General features: G+C 39.0%; 1 protein-coding gene across 4 annotated transcripts in view; it reads left to right on the forward strand.

Moving 5' to 3' along the window:
- LOC148029997 (uncharacterized) overlaps positions 1-4,768 on the forward strand; it is a 149,234-nt gene extending 144,466 nt beyond the window's left edge. Inside the window, exons 3-7 of one of the 4 annotated variants that reach the window (XM_087686271.1) lie at positions 3,411-3,472; positions 3,690-3,789; positions 3,888-3,929; positions 4,155-4,196; positions 4,308-4,754. In XM_087686271.1, the coding sequence (XP_087542397.1) occupies positions 3,411-3,472; positions 3,690-3,789; positions 3,888-3,929; positions 4,155-4,196; positions 4,308-4,487 (426 nt within the window). In that variant the 3' untranslated portion in view covers positions 4,488-4,754. Of the gene's footprint in view, positions 1-3,410; positions 3,473-3,689; positions 3,790-3,887; positions 3,930-4,154; positions 4,197-4,307 lie in introns of all 4 variants that reach the window. The other 3 variants (XR_015692118.1, XM_087686273.1, XM_087686272.1) reach the window with 3 other exon arrangements.
- Positions 4,769-17,268: the final 12,500 nt, after the last annotated feature.

A 17,268-nucleotide genomic window follows, 5' to 3' on the forward strand; every position in this document is an offset into this window, starting at 1 on the left:
ACCATATGGTTCGGAGGGGTGATGACTGCCATTATACAGGAAGCCATAGGGGAGGTGGAAAGAGAAGTAGTGGAGGATATCCCTAAATAATCACCAATCTAAGAAGAGCATCCCTCTCCCACTCTAATGAGCCCTCTTGCTTTATTCTAGATAGGAAATTTGTAGGAAGAAAAACTCAATAGAGTTCACTAGGAGAAGACATAACAAGTTGTTAAGAAGAGAAAAGCCAACTGCCAAACTCAACAAAAAGAAACTTCAAGCGAGAGGATAGTTAGTGAACGAGGGGAGTGGGCCCTCTGCCATCAAGCTATGGAGAAAGAAGAATCATGTCGAGAATACCAAGCAAAAAGATCGAAGCCATAGTAGAAGGGGGCAAAGACCCAAAAGCTGCCCAAGAAGAATCAAGAAGACTGTAAGAAAAATACAAAAAGAACGGGAGGAAGAAGATGAGCGCTTACGGAGACTGGAAGAGGAGTCAAAAAGATTTGAAGGAGAATGTAAAAAGAAACAAGAGAAAGAGGAAGAAAGGTTGAGAAGACAGGAGGATGAGTAGCTGGCTCTTGCCATTAAAAGATCTATATAGCAATTTTCTCGATTTGAAGAGCTAGCCATGCAAATCCCAAATCATGGAGACATTACCTAGAAAAAGTGCTACCACCAAAAGGGACGGAACAAAGGCTTGTGGTAATTGGCAAGGGAAAGGCTCCCCTACACCCACCTCCAATAGTCATGGTCAGCACGGCCACTTCAATGCAAGGAACCACAAAAGGACAGTCAATGAAAGTAACATCATGGCTTGGGTGCAGTATCTCATAAGCAAAGTGCAACAACTTGTACCTACACCGAGTGAAGGAGCTCCACTTGTAGGAATCAAAAGGCTAGGAATAGCTTATGTGGAATCACACCAAGGGTCAAAGATACCCCACCTTGAAGTATCCACTACTTTGTTACCCTCAGCAATGCGCAACATAGAAGAGTATAATGAGCTAGTGAAAGAACTTCACAGCCAACATGACAAGATGAATGAAGAAAGAAAGGCCACACTTGCCGAGCTAGACAAAGAAAGAAATGCCTTTACCTCGCCTTTACAAACTATTGACTAGAAAAAAAAAGGTAGACGACCATAATAACCAAGGAAGTAATTGCATTAAAAGAGGTCTTAAAGGCAAGGTATGGTGAATAAAGTCAATGAGACTTGTATGATGAATAAAGTGAGAGTTGCATTGCTTTAGAGAAACAATGCACTTTCACATCTCAAGGATAGGAGACACTTTGAGGAAGAGGTCAATGGCTTAAAGAAATAAAGAGAACAGCTATCCAAAGAACTACAAGAGACAAAGGCACAAGGTGAGCAAGAAGCAAGGAAAAAGATGGTGAAGCTTCAAAACAAGTTGCAGGAAACACTCTCCAATCAAGAGTGGCTGAAACAATAGAAAGTGTGCCAAAACTGAGAGAACAAATAAATGAGTACATTATGGCAAGAGCAAGAGTAAGTAATCACTACCCTTGCACAATACCATGATGATAGGATTAAAGATTTAGCTTACCACCTAGTACATTTAGAGAATGAACACATTATGGCAGAAAGCAAAGCTGAAGTTGTGGACAAGGATGCTTTTGTAGCAAAATTCCTTCTTGAACACAGTACTAAATGTCGCCCAAACAAGAGAGGAAGAGATAATTAATGAACTCAAAAGGAAATTAGAGTTGGCAAGGAGAGCACTTAAACATGGACTCCATGCTAAGGCATCCAAACCTAGCACCAACTTAGGTGTAGGGGAACAAAGAGCTCATTTCATCATGGTTGGATTATCCATGTAGGAACTTGAATTGCTAGGGTTTGGGGAGCAATAGCAATAAGCAAATCCTCCCCTTAAGGAGCCAAGAGAGCCAATACACAAAGAGGGGCCGGACTTTGAGCAAGACTATGATGAGGAGGAAGAGTCGCGTGAACCAAGTCCCTCCACTACAAACACAAGCACAAATAGAAGAGTAAGCTGATGAAACCATTACCTCAACCACTAAAGTGGCTTCCATAACCCGAGCCACTAAAGTGGCTTGCAGAAACTTTTGCCACAAATTACAAGACTACTACTAAAGCCACGTCCACTTATTCTTGTTGGTCAAAATATCCTTGTTTTGGGTCAAATTACTTTCTTTTGTTTATGTCATATGGGTTCGATAAAATGGATTCATTATTTTTGTTGATTGTTTGTGTTCTATAGATTTGGAAAATTGGTTCCAATGGATTCATGAGAAGAGTTCCCATGGGATTGATGGCTCTCACTTTTGATCCAGCTTGATATCATTAACATATGCTCTATCAATATGTTGGGTTCATGGAAGAATAAATAATTGAGACTACATTAAGCATGATATTAGGCAATGGTTAACTACAACTTACCTCTAGAAGAGGTAGATTGCCACATGATCAAAAATGTTTCATGCACCATCATTTTGCATGGAACCAAAACTATTTTGATGATAAGGGCATAAAAGGTCCTTGAAACTAACAACTGATGTCTAACATATTGGATGAAAGACTTATTACATAGAAATACCAACTTAAAACATGATTTAGTAATTTTCATGTTCTATGATAAATTTTCCTAACACGTGTTGTGCTAGCAACCTTGTTTACTTAATGGGCATCAATGCTAGCTTGATTAGTATGAGACACTAGAAACACATCGAAGTCTTTAGTGAAATACCGCTCTTACTACAAAGGGTCTGAGTTTATCAACATAGCATTTACATGATCTTGGGTTTGATGCTCAATGATAGAACTATGCCTTTAGATCTAAAATACTACATGAGGTCGAAAAACCCAAATGCATTATATTGTACATGGCTAAAGTGCATAGAGGTATAATAAATCATGACCTTAACCAAATTGATGCATACTAACCTCATAAAAGATAGGGATGGCTTAATGATCATTTGTGATTTCTGTAAGAAAAAAGAGAAATCTTAAAAAATCTTAAGATGAAAAAAAATACAATGAAAATTCACAACTAAAATGAATAGATTACTTGAATTGTAGCTTCTAGTACAAATACAAAGTTAAGATATTTTAAAATAGCTCCAAGGGTTGTTGCATGTTACAATTTCATTCACATTAAGAATATTATCCTATTTTCCATTGTAAAATGAACATTAATGAGTTGCAAAATTTTGAACGTAAACCATCATGGTACTATCCTTTATAAGATAATTGTAAATGAGAAGTCTCCCCAAATATTTAAAATGTATATGTAACTATCATGTAGAAGATGCATTTTCAAAAAAACTTTAGATGACTATCAAGTTAAGTTACTGATGAAGTGAAGTCTTTTGATACACACTTAAAAAGACTCCCTTAATGCTTAAAATTTCTCAATCAAGTTCTTAATGTATGATCTAATCTGCAGTATTGGAGGCGTGAAGTTTCTCGACTTAAAGTTGAAGCAACATTACTGGAACAGAGGAACAGGTTAGAGTTGTGGTGGTTGTGATACTTCCACATTCTAATTTAATATTGAAAATAATTTCATGATGATAAACATGCATAATATATTATAGAAATATATTTTTTGGAATTGGTGCTCATGTATAATATGTTATCAAATATATTTCCTAGAAGTAGTGTTTTCTAGTAGGGGTATGTGTGATAATTATTTAAAACTTGTCTTCTATTAAAACATATAAAGACACATGCTTGGAGAAAACTTGGGATGCATGCAAATCATGGATTTGCAAACACTCGAAGGTCAGCTTGAAACTAGCCTTAATAGAATAAAATCAAGGAAGGTGAGTCAAAGCTTGCTTCTATGACCATTGTTTTTTAATTGCAAAGCCAATTGTGCCCCTAAGATTTGGATATAATTTTTGTATCATTATTGCAACAGATAGAAATGCTTGTTGAACATTTTCATCAATTCTATGAAAAGGTAAGTTTTGATCTTTTCTTATTAGTCACTTAATGAGAGAGTAAATAATTACAATAATGAGGTATTATTATGCTTACTTGGAGCATCTTTAATCTATATTAGAATTAGAAAGCAAGAAAGAAAAATGTAGGTTGATGATAACTCTTGTGTATTATTGGCCACAAAAAATTTAAAAGGGGTGGGTCACCTACACTTGATGATTATTTAGTATCTTTCTTCATGCAGGATCGTGTTCTTTCTCAAGAAAATGAGCTTCTTAGATGCATGGTAAGACAATGGAAAACCTTCCTTTGTGTGAATTCAGTCCATCATTATTTGATGTTGTGATGGTAATAGCCATGGGGAATATATTTTAATGTGATTTGTGACTTTTGATAGCTTGCAAATTTGTCCATGAAATCACACAGCGAGATGGCCTTGAGCTATTCAAAAATACAAGATTGCTCAAGCCCCAACAAGATTGCATTAGGGAAAAATTCAAGCTCTCTAGCACAAAATGAATCAAGCTCCACCGTACCTGAAACAACCCTTCATTTGGGTCATTTCACAAGATTTTAATTATCATTAACTACTATGTAACAAGCAACTCATTCTAGATTCTCATAATATGATTAGCATGAGAGTTTCATCCAGTATTTTCACAATATGATTAGCATGACAGTCCCATACTTATCATGTGAGACAAAAAACCCTTTTTTTATAATTCTATTGTAAGTATTTCCTAGTACCAATAAATTATTGTTACTTTATTAGCATAGGCTTGTATAGAAAAAGAGAATAGAGAACTAGATGTGAAAATTGTAGAAACTCAAAAAGAAGTAAAAGATGGGAAAAATAGATGAAGAGGCCTCAATGTATTCATGTGCTAAGTGAAAACAAGTACCATACATCCTTTTACGTGGAAGTATGAACGTGCTATCTTGATAGATCTTGTTCAAGTATGACCTCATGTAAAATTGGGTACATGAAGCCCACTATAGACCTTGCTACGCAAAAAATTAGTATTCTTTGTGATTGGATGAATCTAATGAGAAGCTTGATAGCTTTAAATAAACATCTTTTCATGACTTTGTACCCCATGTAAGTTGCTAAACTCTTTCATGAATTTAGAATTTAGAGAAACACAAAATAAAAAATCGACAAAGAATAGATGTAGTAAAATAAAACCTCTAACTTGAGAGGTCATACTAAAAGGATGAAACTCTTGAATGAGGATGGTTGATATAAAGTTTGAATAGGTGAATCAAATGAGGAGGATAATACCTCAAAATAAATCTATATTCATGTACTTTTGGCCCATGTAAGTTGCTCAAGTCTATCATCAATTAAAAATTCAAAGCAACTAAAACTAGAGAACTGACAAATAGTATAATCTAGTAAAACAAACCTTCTAATTCGAGTGCTCTTCAAATAAAAGGGCACATTAAAAGTATTCATGCATACCTAGATTTTGGTAGTTAGATAAGTATTAAATCTCCATCCTTGAATTCTAGAGGTCTTTTCCTCTCATTCGCATACAATTTCATTTGGTCTTAATCATTCTTAAAGTTGATTTTGCACAAGGGTTTATCTTCTCATCCTTTCCACGAGGGTTGATCTTCTCATGAAATATAGTGATTAGAACATAAGGGTTGATTTTTTCATGAAACATAGTGATGGAAAGGGAAACTTTACAGCTATAAATTTAACTTAAAGGGAAAACTCCCATACTAGCATAATTAGTACTAAGATACACAAAATTAACCAAGGGAAGCCATAAATCCATGAATTCTAAATAGCAGAACAATGTGTTACAAATATGTTTACAACAACTTCGTGACTCTAATAAATAAACCATCAATTTGATTATGATATGTGGTTAAAGAGGGAATCTTGGTATCCACCATAGGGTTAAGTAATCCTTGTGAAAAATTGCTCATTAACTTGGAGTCCCTATCTTGAATGATGACTTGAGGTAAGTAATCACACTTGAATAGATAAACCATAACTTCACTTACAACTTAGGACACTATGTATTGAGTTTTTGTTGGAATGAAGTGGGTTGCTTTTGTGGGGCTTTTCACCACCACATACATACTCTTCTATAATTTAACCTTCATTAAGTTATTCTTAATTTCTCTTTCACTCACAAGGTGTACCAAAGTACTCTACTTTGTATGAAAGAACGCCTTGCTTTTCTTGGCAAACAGTTGGTGCTTTCAAATGATTCAAAAACAATCCTCTGACATGTGTCAAATGCTCCTCCTTTCTTTCTAATTAGTGAGGATATCATCAAACACTTCCAAGAAAAACTTGAAGAGAAGCCCTTGTAAGACATTGTTTATCAAGCTTTAAAATGTGGCAAGGGCATTGGTTTTATTCAAATTTTAATGGGGTTAAATGGTACGATGTGCACATGCAACTTTCATATCACTTTATTTCTATTAACTATAATTTATTTTTCCAAAGATTCAATGTCTCTTACTAATTTTAATGATCCAATGACAGGTTAATATTATTGGAAATTAAATATGTGTTACTATACATGTGAATAGAGAGCTAAAATTTGTCATTATAGTTTGTAGAAAAGCAAAGTGAAAGAGGAGCATAGAAATTGGGGCTTTGAGGGATTCCTATATTTCCTATTAACCTTGAATCTATTTGATTAGTTTTTCTTCTTGTGGTTTTTTTCCCATTTGAATTTAGTGCTTGTATTGATTTAAATTAGCTATTGAATTTTTCATTTTTGTGTTTGAGGCTGATAGGAGCAAAAAATGGGAGGTAATTTGAAAGGGATGCTATCAAGATTTTCAAAAATCAATTGATTTTAAAGCTCAATTAATTATAATTATCTATTTTCTTACTAGGAGGGGAAAGGATGAACAAGTTGTCTTGAATGGGTAGTTGGAAAGAGGGGTTTTTGCACCTTCGGAAGGATTTTCTTGGACAAAATTTCCTTAAGTTGATTATAAAATAGGTTCAAAACGTAAAAATTTAGTTGTAACTCATTAAAAAATTGGCCCCTTGTCATCAAATATTATTGTATGCTAAGACTGCAATGGATAAGCAGGGAAATTTTAAAGATGTTGAAAACTATTTTAATAAGAAGCAAATTAATGGTGACCAATGCATCAAGAATGGGCTTTGCTAGGAAGTCCCTATAAAGTTTGGTTGACATCTGGGCTCATATGCAAAGGCTAGAGGACCAGAAAGGGTGATGTTTACTAGCTGGGGCTACATGATGTAAAGAATAGATGCAAGTTGTGAAAAAAATCTTAAGGGATAATACCTTCAAAATTTGGTCCTAGTGACCTCAACAAAGTTGAAGATTGTGAGTGGAGATACATTTTTTCTTTTTAAAGATTGGCAATTTGAGTTATGGTTTGGAATATACAAGTAATTTTTTAAAGGGTGGTCTTATACAACAATTTTCTTGTAAAGAGACTGAGTATGATGGATGTAATCTACTATATGTGACATATGCTTTGCCAAAGCTACATAAGCTTGATATGTGGGTACCTAAAAAAGGAAACATGATCAAGATATGCAAAAAGAGAAATGCAAAAGAGGTCTATCCACTGGTGAACCTAGTTAAAGATGAGTAGATTGACATAAATGAGGAAGAGGAATTAGTGGCAGATATGGAAGATGCAACTAAAGATGAGTTGACATCTAAACTTGGGATGCTTGGTGGATTTAAAAGGATTGAAATGTTATAGGAGCTATCATTTCCAAGGATGGATACTAAGGGATACATTCAGAATGGGATGTCTACACTCTTGATGTCTTACGATTTGAGTGGGAGTAGTTCGACTTGTAATATGGCATGATAACTTGGAGAGGAGACAAGGTAAAGGTGGAGGGAGGAGCCAAAGAAAGTAAGTGGGTTAGAGGCTTAGCATTGGTGAGGAGAGAGGAGAATGTTGGGACTGTTTTTGAACATCATGGAAAAATGGGGAAAGAGAAGGTAGCAAGTTATCTCTGACGATCTTCATTTCTTACAAGGTCTTTGAGGCAATCTCTCACTTTATTCCTAGTCTTGAACATCAAGTGAGCCTCCCTTGATCATGAAAGAGGATTTTTTGATGGGCTTATGCTCTTCATATGGGCTATTTTTGGTAGTGAATCACATTAAAGAATAAGGTAGTAAGCTGAAAAAAGAGATTTTACACTCAAATAGGGCTTCTCTTGAGTTTTGCTACTTGATTCTTAATCTCTACCTTTGGTAGATATAGTATAGATAAAAAAGATAAGATTTTTTCTTGAATTTGGGGCTATATATATGCCATATTTTGGTATTATCATAAAACTGTAAGTATAGGGTTGATGTGCTTTTCAAGGCCCATAGAGGGTATTTTTTGGGATTTATGCATTCCTATTCATATGTAGTCTACAATGGTGCCAACTACCATCTTTTATCGTTAGATTGATGTATGCATGAGATTTTGAGGTGTTACCTATAGCTTTTAGATAATGTTTAGGAAATATTATTTATGTATTTGTGCATATATTGAGCCATAATCTCAGTTTATGTTGGGCTATTATCCCAAGTGTGTGCATGTGCCTTTGTATTGGGCACATCTATCACATCTATTAGATGTATTGTAGATTGATTTCTCTACTTAGCCATGTAAAATGAAGTCACTTGGTTTCACGTCTATCTATTTCTAGTAAATATTCCAAATTTTAAATTCTCTTTCTTTCATCTTCTTTCATCTCTCAATCTCCCTACACCCTTTTGTCTCTTACCCCTATGGTAGATCTTCAATGCATGCACATGAATGTGTCAAGGAAAAATGGCAAACAAGAACCATGTGTAAGCACAAATTATGTAGACTCGAAGATTACATGCAACTAAAAGAATAAAACATTTGGTTTCTACTAATAGCTCACAAATCATAGCTTACATTAAGGAGCACCAAAAAGGGGGAAATGATGTATACGTTTGGTCCATGAAAAGCATTTTGGGTTATGGAAACCTGATAGGGGAAAGAATGAGATGGATACAATATGTCTAGTGCCATTAAAAGGATAAATGTTTTCTTGGAAGATACAGGTTTGAGGAAGGATAGCTAGGCCACCCATATTGATTATGGGTAATTTACAAAAGTCAAATTTAAGTACATATGGTATGAGAAACATGTCTCCTATAATCCTTAGGCTCCCTAGGCAGTTCTTTTCATTCTAAGAACTATCTAACATGGGTTTACAACCAAATCATTGCCTTGCATTGATACTTGCATTCCACGATGAGATGGTTAAGCATGCAATGGGATATGTTGATTGGTCTTTGTACTAACTTCTTTGCATGTAGGTATGTTTTTTAAATTGGAAATTCAAGGGTTATGGCCCCTCCAATTATGGCATGGCAATTTACTTCATGTGTTCTTTACAACCAGTCATTCATGTGTTGATAATTGGCCAACTTTAAGTCCCACAGTACAAGGATATAGGATTATAGGGATGGCCATTTCCAATGCAAATTAGCGGTGTCACTATTTGCCTCGCATTTACAATGCAAATAGCGACGGCACTCAGGCGAAAAAAAGTGGGCCAAAACCTGAGCACCGCATTTTGCGCAAAACAACGAAAGAGGAAGCGAAAGGGAGAGCAAATTGCATCTTGTGTTTGAGAGGGAGAGGGAGAGAAAGAGAGAAAGAGGGAGAAGGAGAGCTTCTCACCGCCACCGCCGCTGTTTGTGAAGAAGAGGAGGAAGTGCATTGAGGGTGAAGAGGAGCCGCCATCACGAAGAGGAGCCGCCGAATTTCCCACGAGTTTGGGATACGTGTTCAAATCTTTGGATTTGTCATAACTTGAACACTATAACTCCAAATCGAGCGCTCTATAGCTCAATAGATCCCATCTTTCAAGCGCTTTCCAATGATAGGTCACACCACATAGTTTTGAGAAACTTATGGGCATGTTATCTGGGTGCCACCTTTTTAGTATTCGAAAAATGGAAATTGGGAGATTCCCAAACTCACTAATATTGTGTTTCTTGGTTTGTTTTTGTTTTTTTTCCTTTTCTTTTGCTTGTTTTTGTTTAAAATGATGTGTACCGAGAGAGAAAAAGAGGAAATGAGAGAGGGAGAGGAAGAGAGAAAAAGAAATAAGGAACAAGAGAGGGAGAGGGGAAAAATATGAAACATAATAAAGAAAGAGAGAAAGAGAGAGGGAGGGAGGGAGAGAGGAGAATGAATGGATAAAAAACAAAGAGAGAGTAAGATCTTGTTCTTTAATTTCTTCTTTTCTTGTTTGTAGTAGTAATAATAGTAGTTGTAGTAGTAGTAGTTCTTTAATTTCTTCTTTTCTTGTTTGTAGTGGTACTAGTAGTAATGGTGGTGGTGGTAGTAGTGGTGGTAATAGCACTGGTGGTGCACAAAGAGAGAGAGAGAGAGAGAGAGAGAGAGAGAGAGAGAAGAGAGAGAGAGAAGAGAGAGAGAGAGAGAGAGAGAGAGAGAGATTTTTTCTTTAGGATGCATCTTGGGTGTGTTCAACGCCTCGAGAAGGTGAGTAGTAGTAGAGAGAGAGAGAGAGAGAGAGAGAGAGAGATTTTTTCTTTAGGATGCATCTTGGGTGTGTTCAACGCCTCGAGAAGGAGAGAGAGAGAGAGAGATTTTTTCTTTAGGATGCATCTTGGGTGTGCTCAACGCCGAGAGAGAGAGAGAGAGAGAGAGAGAGAGAGAGAGAGAGATGAGAGAGAGAGAGAGAGAGAGAGAGAGAGATTTTTTCTTTAGGATGCATCTTGGGTGTGTTCAACGCCTCGAGAAGGTGAGTAGTAGTAGTGGTAGTGGTAGTGGTAGTGGTAGTGGTAGTGGTAGTGGTAGTGGTAGTGGTAGTGGTAGTAGTAGTAGAGAGAGAGAGAGAGAGAGAAGTTTTGATAAAGGTGCACACAAAGGAAAACATGTGGTGAGGTCTGGTGCAATACCACGGGATGGGAAACACTCCGGCATAGGGTAGCTACTCCCTCATCCCCATGCATAGCATATTAGACTTTACATACTGTAGGCCTGGATGGAGACTTTACATACATTAATTTTGTTGAGTTACAAGAGAATAAATCCCTTCTGTAACATGTCCACCTGTTATCTTCACGACATGTCTTAGTAGTCCATCGGAAAGGATGTCTAGAAAGCTCCGCCTAGCACTCCCATGGAATGTTACGGGGTTTGCGATCTAGGACTCTCCGCGTCTGCCACGTAGTGGAAGTATTCCGGCCATTCCCACTTAGGACCGACCTGAATTAGGGTTTTTCCTATTGGTCATTTTCAAACGGCAACTAGCGTCGAACCCAAGCGAACTACTTTACGCAAAAACACCAAGTCCGAAGCAGATTCACACTGCACTTGGTTCAAGGAGAATGGAAAATGAGAGGGATGCGAAGCTCAACCTCTCTGCCATAAGGCATAGTCCCATTCCGTTCCCCTAAAACAGTGTAAATTGGGATCATTTATAATCTACTCTAGGTCAGCGCCCTTACTGTTCGTGTCCTTTGAATGATCTTCCTGCTGTCCATCGTGATTTGAGAAAAGTTACCGGTCTTTAATGGATTGGAAAAAGGGGGAAGCAAGGGGTGTACAAGACCTTCTAAAGGAAGGCCTTAAGGAAGCCACATGAAGGAGGGCTTCCTAGGAGGCTTTAGAAGATTCCCCAAGAAGCTTCTAAAGCTTCTGGGGTAAATGGAGGCCCACGTGGAGGAAGGGAAAGGTGGTAGATCAACAATAGCATGTTCCCCTATGGCGGTGGCACTGTTGCGGCAGCTGGTGGCTTGCTCCTTCTCTCGATCACGGGACGTCATCGACACTTCACTCACTATCACCAACAGCACCAACAGTCGGGCCACTCCCCCCTCGACCCTTCCCCTCTGCTCCTCTCCCACTTTCTCTCCTCTTCCTCCCGACATTGCCCCTCCTCTCGACCGTAGCATCAACAGTGTGAGGGCTCCCTCAAGGCCTGGCAGTGTCCCGTTCTCCCTAGCTTACTCCACGGCTAGCGTTACGCTTTCCAATCAATAGTGTGATGATAAATACAGCCTCCTTTCTCCTCTTTACACGACCGCCATCAATACTTTCCTTCCCCATAGGGGGTTTCTATGGGAGAGGGAGAGGTAACTCCCTCCCTCCACGCGCCATTTTGCATGGCATTAATGCGCCATTTTGCATGGCATTAACCCTCCTGCAAGCTCCAGCAAGGAGCTTATTCACTCTTGCTATTCCCCTCTCCTCCAGCCCGATAGTCGACTGGGGGAAAAAGGGAAATAATAAATTTTTTTGCCATTTATTCCTAAATTTTATCCTTTTGGCCTCCTAAGAGGAGGTTCATATAAAGAATGTGTGTTCTAGAAATCAGGAAGGTTACATTCTCTCCCCCTTGGAGGAATCGAGATGTCCCCATCTGAAGATAAACTGGGGATATTGATGGTTGAGAGTGCTTTCATCTATCCAAGTGGCATCCCCCTCGGGATAATCTTTCCACTGGACGAGGCATTCTCTCAATGTTCTGGACCTCAGTTGTCTCTCCCTAACATCTAATATCCTGTCAGGCCGTAGTTCAAGGACTCCTTGACTAGGCATTACAACTTGTTGGTCATCAAGTACATGGTTAGGATTAGGTACATACTTCTTCAATAGACTGATATGGAATACATTATGAACCTTTAGGTTCTTAGGGAGTTGCAGTCTATAAGCATTAGGTCCTAGGCACTTAAGGATCTTTTATAGTCCACAATACCTTGGACTTAGCTTTTTACAATTCCCTAAGGATAGAGAACTCTTCTTTGGACATACGCAAATGAAGACCATATCTCCTTCCTCAAAGATTCTATCTTGATGCTTCAAATCCACGTATGCCTTCTGTCTATCCTTGGTGGCTTGGATGTCCTGCCTTATTGACTTTATTTGGTCATCCATCTCTTTCAACATCTGCCTTGAAGCTTCAACCCTCAAGGTTGGATCTGAGAAGTTTAGGGGACTTCGACAGTCATGACCATACAATGCTTGAAAAGAGGTCATCTGAATGCTTTGTTGGTAAGAAGCATTGTAGGAAAATTCAACCAAAGGCAAGTATTGAATCCACCTTTTTAGTTCACGATAGCAGTGTGCCCTAAGTATATCCTCGATAACTTGATTGACTCGCTCTGTTTGGCCATCATTTTGGGGGTGGTAAGCTATGCTAAAATAGATTTGAGTCCCAATGGCTTCAAAGATAGATCTCTAGAAATGTGATGTGAAGAGAGAATCATGATCACTAATGATTCTTTGGGTTAGTCCATGTAGCTTGAATATCTCCTTGATAAACAGCCTTGCAATGTTTGAGGCTTTATAGTTTGTCTTTACTCGAATAAGGTGTGCAACCTTAGTAAGCATGTCAACCACAACCATGATGGAGTTGTATCCTCCCTGAACTTGGGATAGGCCAACAACAAAGTCCATACTGATGAATTCCCATTTCATTTGGGGAATGTAAAGTGGTTGTAACTTCCATGGCATCTTGACATGTTCGGCTCTGATACGTTGACAAGATAAACATTCAGTGACATATTTAAGAACGTCACCTTTAAGTTTCTCCCAATAGTAGCTCTTTCTAATTGCATTGAGAGACTTGGCATAGCCAGGATGTCCTGAGAAAGGGGAATCATGAGCTTCCCACAATATCTTCTACTTAAGTGACTGGCTTGCCGGTATACATAGCCTCGTTCTATAGTAGACAAGTCCACTATTGATAGAGAATTCATGATACTTAGCCTGTAGCTTTTGGTCCTGATCCTTGATAGAGATCTCCCTTGGCATCTTTTGATAGGCTGGATCATGGCATGCTTCCTCTCTAGCTAACTCAAGTATTGGGTTGTTTGGCATGGACACCTTTGTGGCTAGAGATCTAGCTGTTGATGGATTTTGCAAGATTAGAGAATTAAGGAATGCCTTGTGACTGAGTGCATCAGCAACTACATTCTCCTTTCTCGGTCGGTACTTGATTTCAAAGTCATACTCCTCTAGCACTTTAATCCACCGACGTTGCCTCATGTTGAGTTCGTTCTGGGTAAAGATCCACTTGAGACTCTTATGATCAGTTACTAGAGTAAACTTGTTACCCAATAGATAGTGTCTCCAAAGCTTTAGAGCATGGATGACAGCTAACAATTCCAGATCATGGGTAGCATAATTCTTCTCATGACTCTTTAGTTTCCTTGAAGAGTATGCTACAGGATGACCTTCCATCATGAGCACACAACCTAAGGCAAGCGTGCTAGCATCTGTTACTACCTCGAACTCCTTATTGAGGTTAGGAAGTTTTAGGATAGGTGCTGATATCAAACTTTGCTTCAATCTATCAAAGCTGGTTTGTTCGGGAGTTGATCATGCAATGGATGTTTGCTTCTTCAGTAAGTCCGTCAGAGGTGCTACAATCAAAGCTTAGTTTTTTATGAAGACCCTATACGATCCTGTCAATCCAAGAAAACTGCGTATTTCTTTGACAGTTGTTGGTATTGGCCATTCTAGCACATCTCTGGCTGGGTCCATTGAGATTCCTTCCGCTGATACGATGAATCCCAGATATTCAATCTGACGCTTGAAGAATGCACATTTCGTCATCTTAGCGTACAACTTATGTGACCTCATTGTCTCAAGGGCAATCCGAAGTTGGGTCTCATGATCTTCCTCCTATTTGGAATAGACTAAAGTGTCGTCGAAGAAGATGAGCATGAATTCATCAATATATGGCCTAAAGATATCCTGCATTAACCTGTTAAAGGTAGCAGGCGCATTCGTAAGACCGTATGACATAACTAGGAACTCAAAGTGCCCATATCTGGTGTTGAAGACCATCTTTGGGATATCTTCGTCCTTGATTCTTATCTAATAGTAACCAAACCTGAGATCAATCTTGGAGAAGATCTTCACACCCTGAAGATGATCAAGAAGCTCATCTATTCTAGGAATATGGTACTTGTTCTTAATAGTTGATTGATTCAACCCTCTGTAATCAATACATAGTGGAAGTATTCCATCTTTCTTTTTCTGGAACAGTACTGGAGCTCCCCATGGTGAACTGCTAGGACGGATGTAGCCCTGATCTAGCAGCTGCTTGAGTTGTTCCTTTAGCTCAATCGCTTCCGGTATGGACATTCTATAAGGTCTCTTTGCAATTGGCGCAGCTCCTGGTACTAGCTTGATCTCATGATCCACTTCTATTTTAGGCGGGAGTTCTGTTAACTCTTCAGGAAATACATCCGCGTATTCCTTTAGCCATGAAGGTCCTTCACTAGACTCCTGCTTCTGATCTAACTTGTTGAGCTTAATCAAGTAGATAGGTAGTCCCTTTCTGACTCCCTTTATAATTCGAGATGCCTTGGTCGCCAATTGAATTTTTGGCACTCCAGCCTCACCTTGAGTTGAGACTAAATCCCCTTCAGAGTTTCGAAAGAAAATTTGACCCTTTCCACAATGAATGTGGGCGTCATTAGGTTTGAGCCAATCCATTCTGAGTAGACACTCATGGATACCTAAGCTCATGACTCTGAATTTGACCGAAGTCGTCTTTCCTCCTAGAAAGAATTCCACCTTAGCAATTTGCCTGGTACAAGTAACCTCACGATCATTTGCCAATTCCACAAGCAAGATAGGTGCTTCTACTATGGCTATTCCTAGTCTTTTTGCACAAACTGGTGAGATAAAGGAATGTGTACTGCCACAATCAATCAAGGTCTTGAAATCTTTACCTTGATAGTCCGACGATGTCTGAATCACCGAGAACTAGCGATTTGGGCCTTTCTTGTGAAGAGCGGCATGGACTGTCACCCTTTCAAACTCTGCTTCCATCGTCGGATCTTCTTCTTCTTCACACATTTCCCTATTGGCAACACAGGCGGTGTCTGAATCACCGAGAACTAGCGATTTGGGCCTTTCTTGTGAAGAGCGGCATGGACTGTCACCCTTTCAAACTCTGCTTCCATCGTCGGATCTTCTTCTTCTTCACACATTTCCCTATTGGCAACACAGGCGGTTCTTCCTCTGCCTCGGGTAGCGGCTCCCTGACCACGGCCAGTTCCTTGGAAAGGTGCTTGGCGATGTCCTCCTCCAAGCTTGGGACATTGCCTTTTGAAATGGACGGGCTCGTTGTAGTGGAAACAATGGAGGTTTTGGCCATTGCTTTGAGTAGGAACAAAGTTGTTGACATTATTAGTCATTGCTTTCTTTCTTTGTCCCTGATTCTGACCTTGAACTCTCTTCATTTGAGGCCTAAATGCTCCTCTATTCGTGTCATTATAAGACCAAGTTTTATTACCCCTTGGCCTAACCTGCAGCTCCTAAATTATAGGCGCAGCTTGAATGAGTGTGTCTTGTAGATCTGATGGGCACATAGATTCGAGATGGGTATTCACTGGTGGGTTTAAACCATCACAAAATTTTGACACTTGTTGTGTCATGTCCATCTATGGTGGCGCATACTTAAGAAGTGAGACGAATTTAGAATAGTATGCATCAAGAGTGAGTCCCAGCTTTTTTAGCTCATAGAACTCATTCATTTTCTGCGTGCGATACGCAAGTGGTAAGTATCTTCCGTGCATGGCTTTCTTCAGCTTCTCCCAGGTAATGGATCCTTCCGCGATCCCTTGATCTCTGCACCATTGCTTCCACCAAAGCCTGGCTTCGCCGGTGAGCTTCAGCTTGGCGAGCATAGCCTGGTTGGCGGGTGTAGTACCGGCAGCTTCAATGTAACCCTCCATGGATTTAATCCAAATTTCAGCATCTGCTTGGACGGACCTGCCTCTCCCGTCAAAGTCGGGCGGCTTAATCTGCTTGAGAAGAAACTTCTTCTCCTGGATTACAGCAGTACTTGATGTAGGAGGCGAACTGGGATTCCGTACCTTGGGTTGTGCCTAGATAAAGGTTTCTTAATGTTATTACTCGTTAATCGTTACGATTTATATTTCATCTCTATTTCAGCTATCAACCAAGCAATCCAACCACTTAACTTCTTATTAATTCTCATGCACAAAGAGACATTGATAAAAAGAAGTCTTATTATATTTATATGGGCATAGCCCTTTCAGAATACAACATTTCTTGGGATAATAGGGCAACTGTTTACATTTAGTTTGGGGAGAATAATGTTGTATTACATTTATCTAGAGGAACTGGATAATAGTATGGTTTCGGGTCATGGATCTTCAAGAATGGGTAAGTCATTGGAAGATCAAGGTATCCTTTCCTTTGGAACCCATTCTTTTCATAGCGCCCCAGCACTTTGATCCTGTTGGTAGGGATTACGTGGGTCACTTCCTCATATACATATGAGTTCAGCTCAACCCTCTGACCTCGAATATGTAAAGTTGAGTTTACGTGAGCCTCCACAAAAA

This window comes from Lygodium microphyllum, chromosome 10, assembly GCF_053477565.2.
Source record: "Lygodium microphyllum isolate KBCC chromosome 10, Lygodium_microphyllum_v1.1.10, whole genome shotgun sequence".
Lineage (NCBI taxonomy): Eukaryota > Viridiplantae > Streptophyta > Polypodiopsida > Schizaeales > Lygodiaceae > Lygodium > Lygodium microphyllum.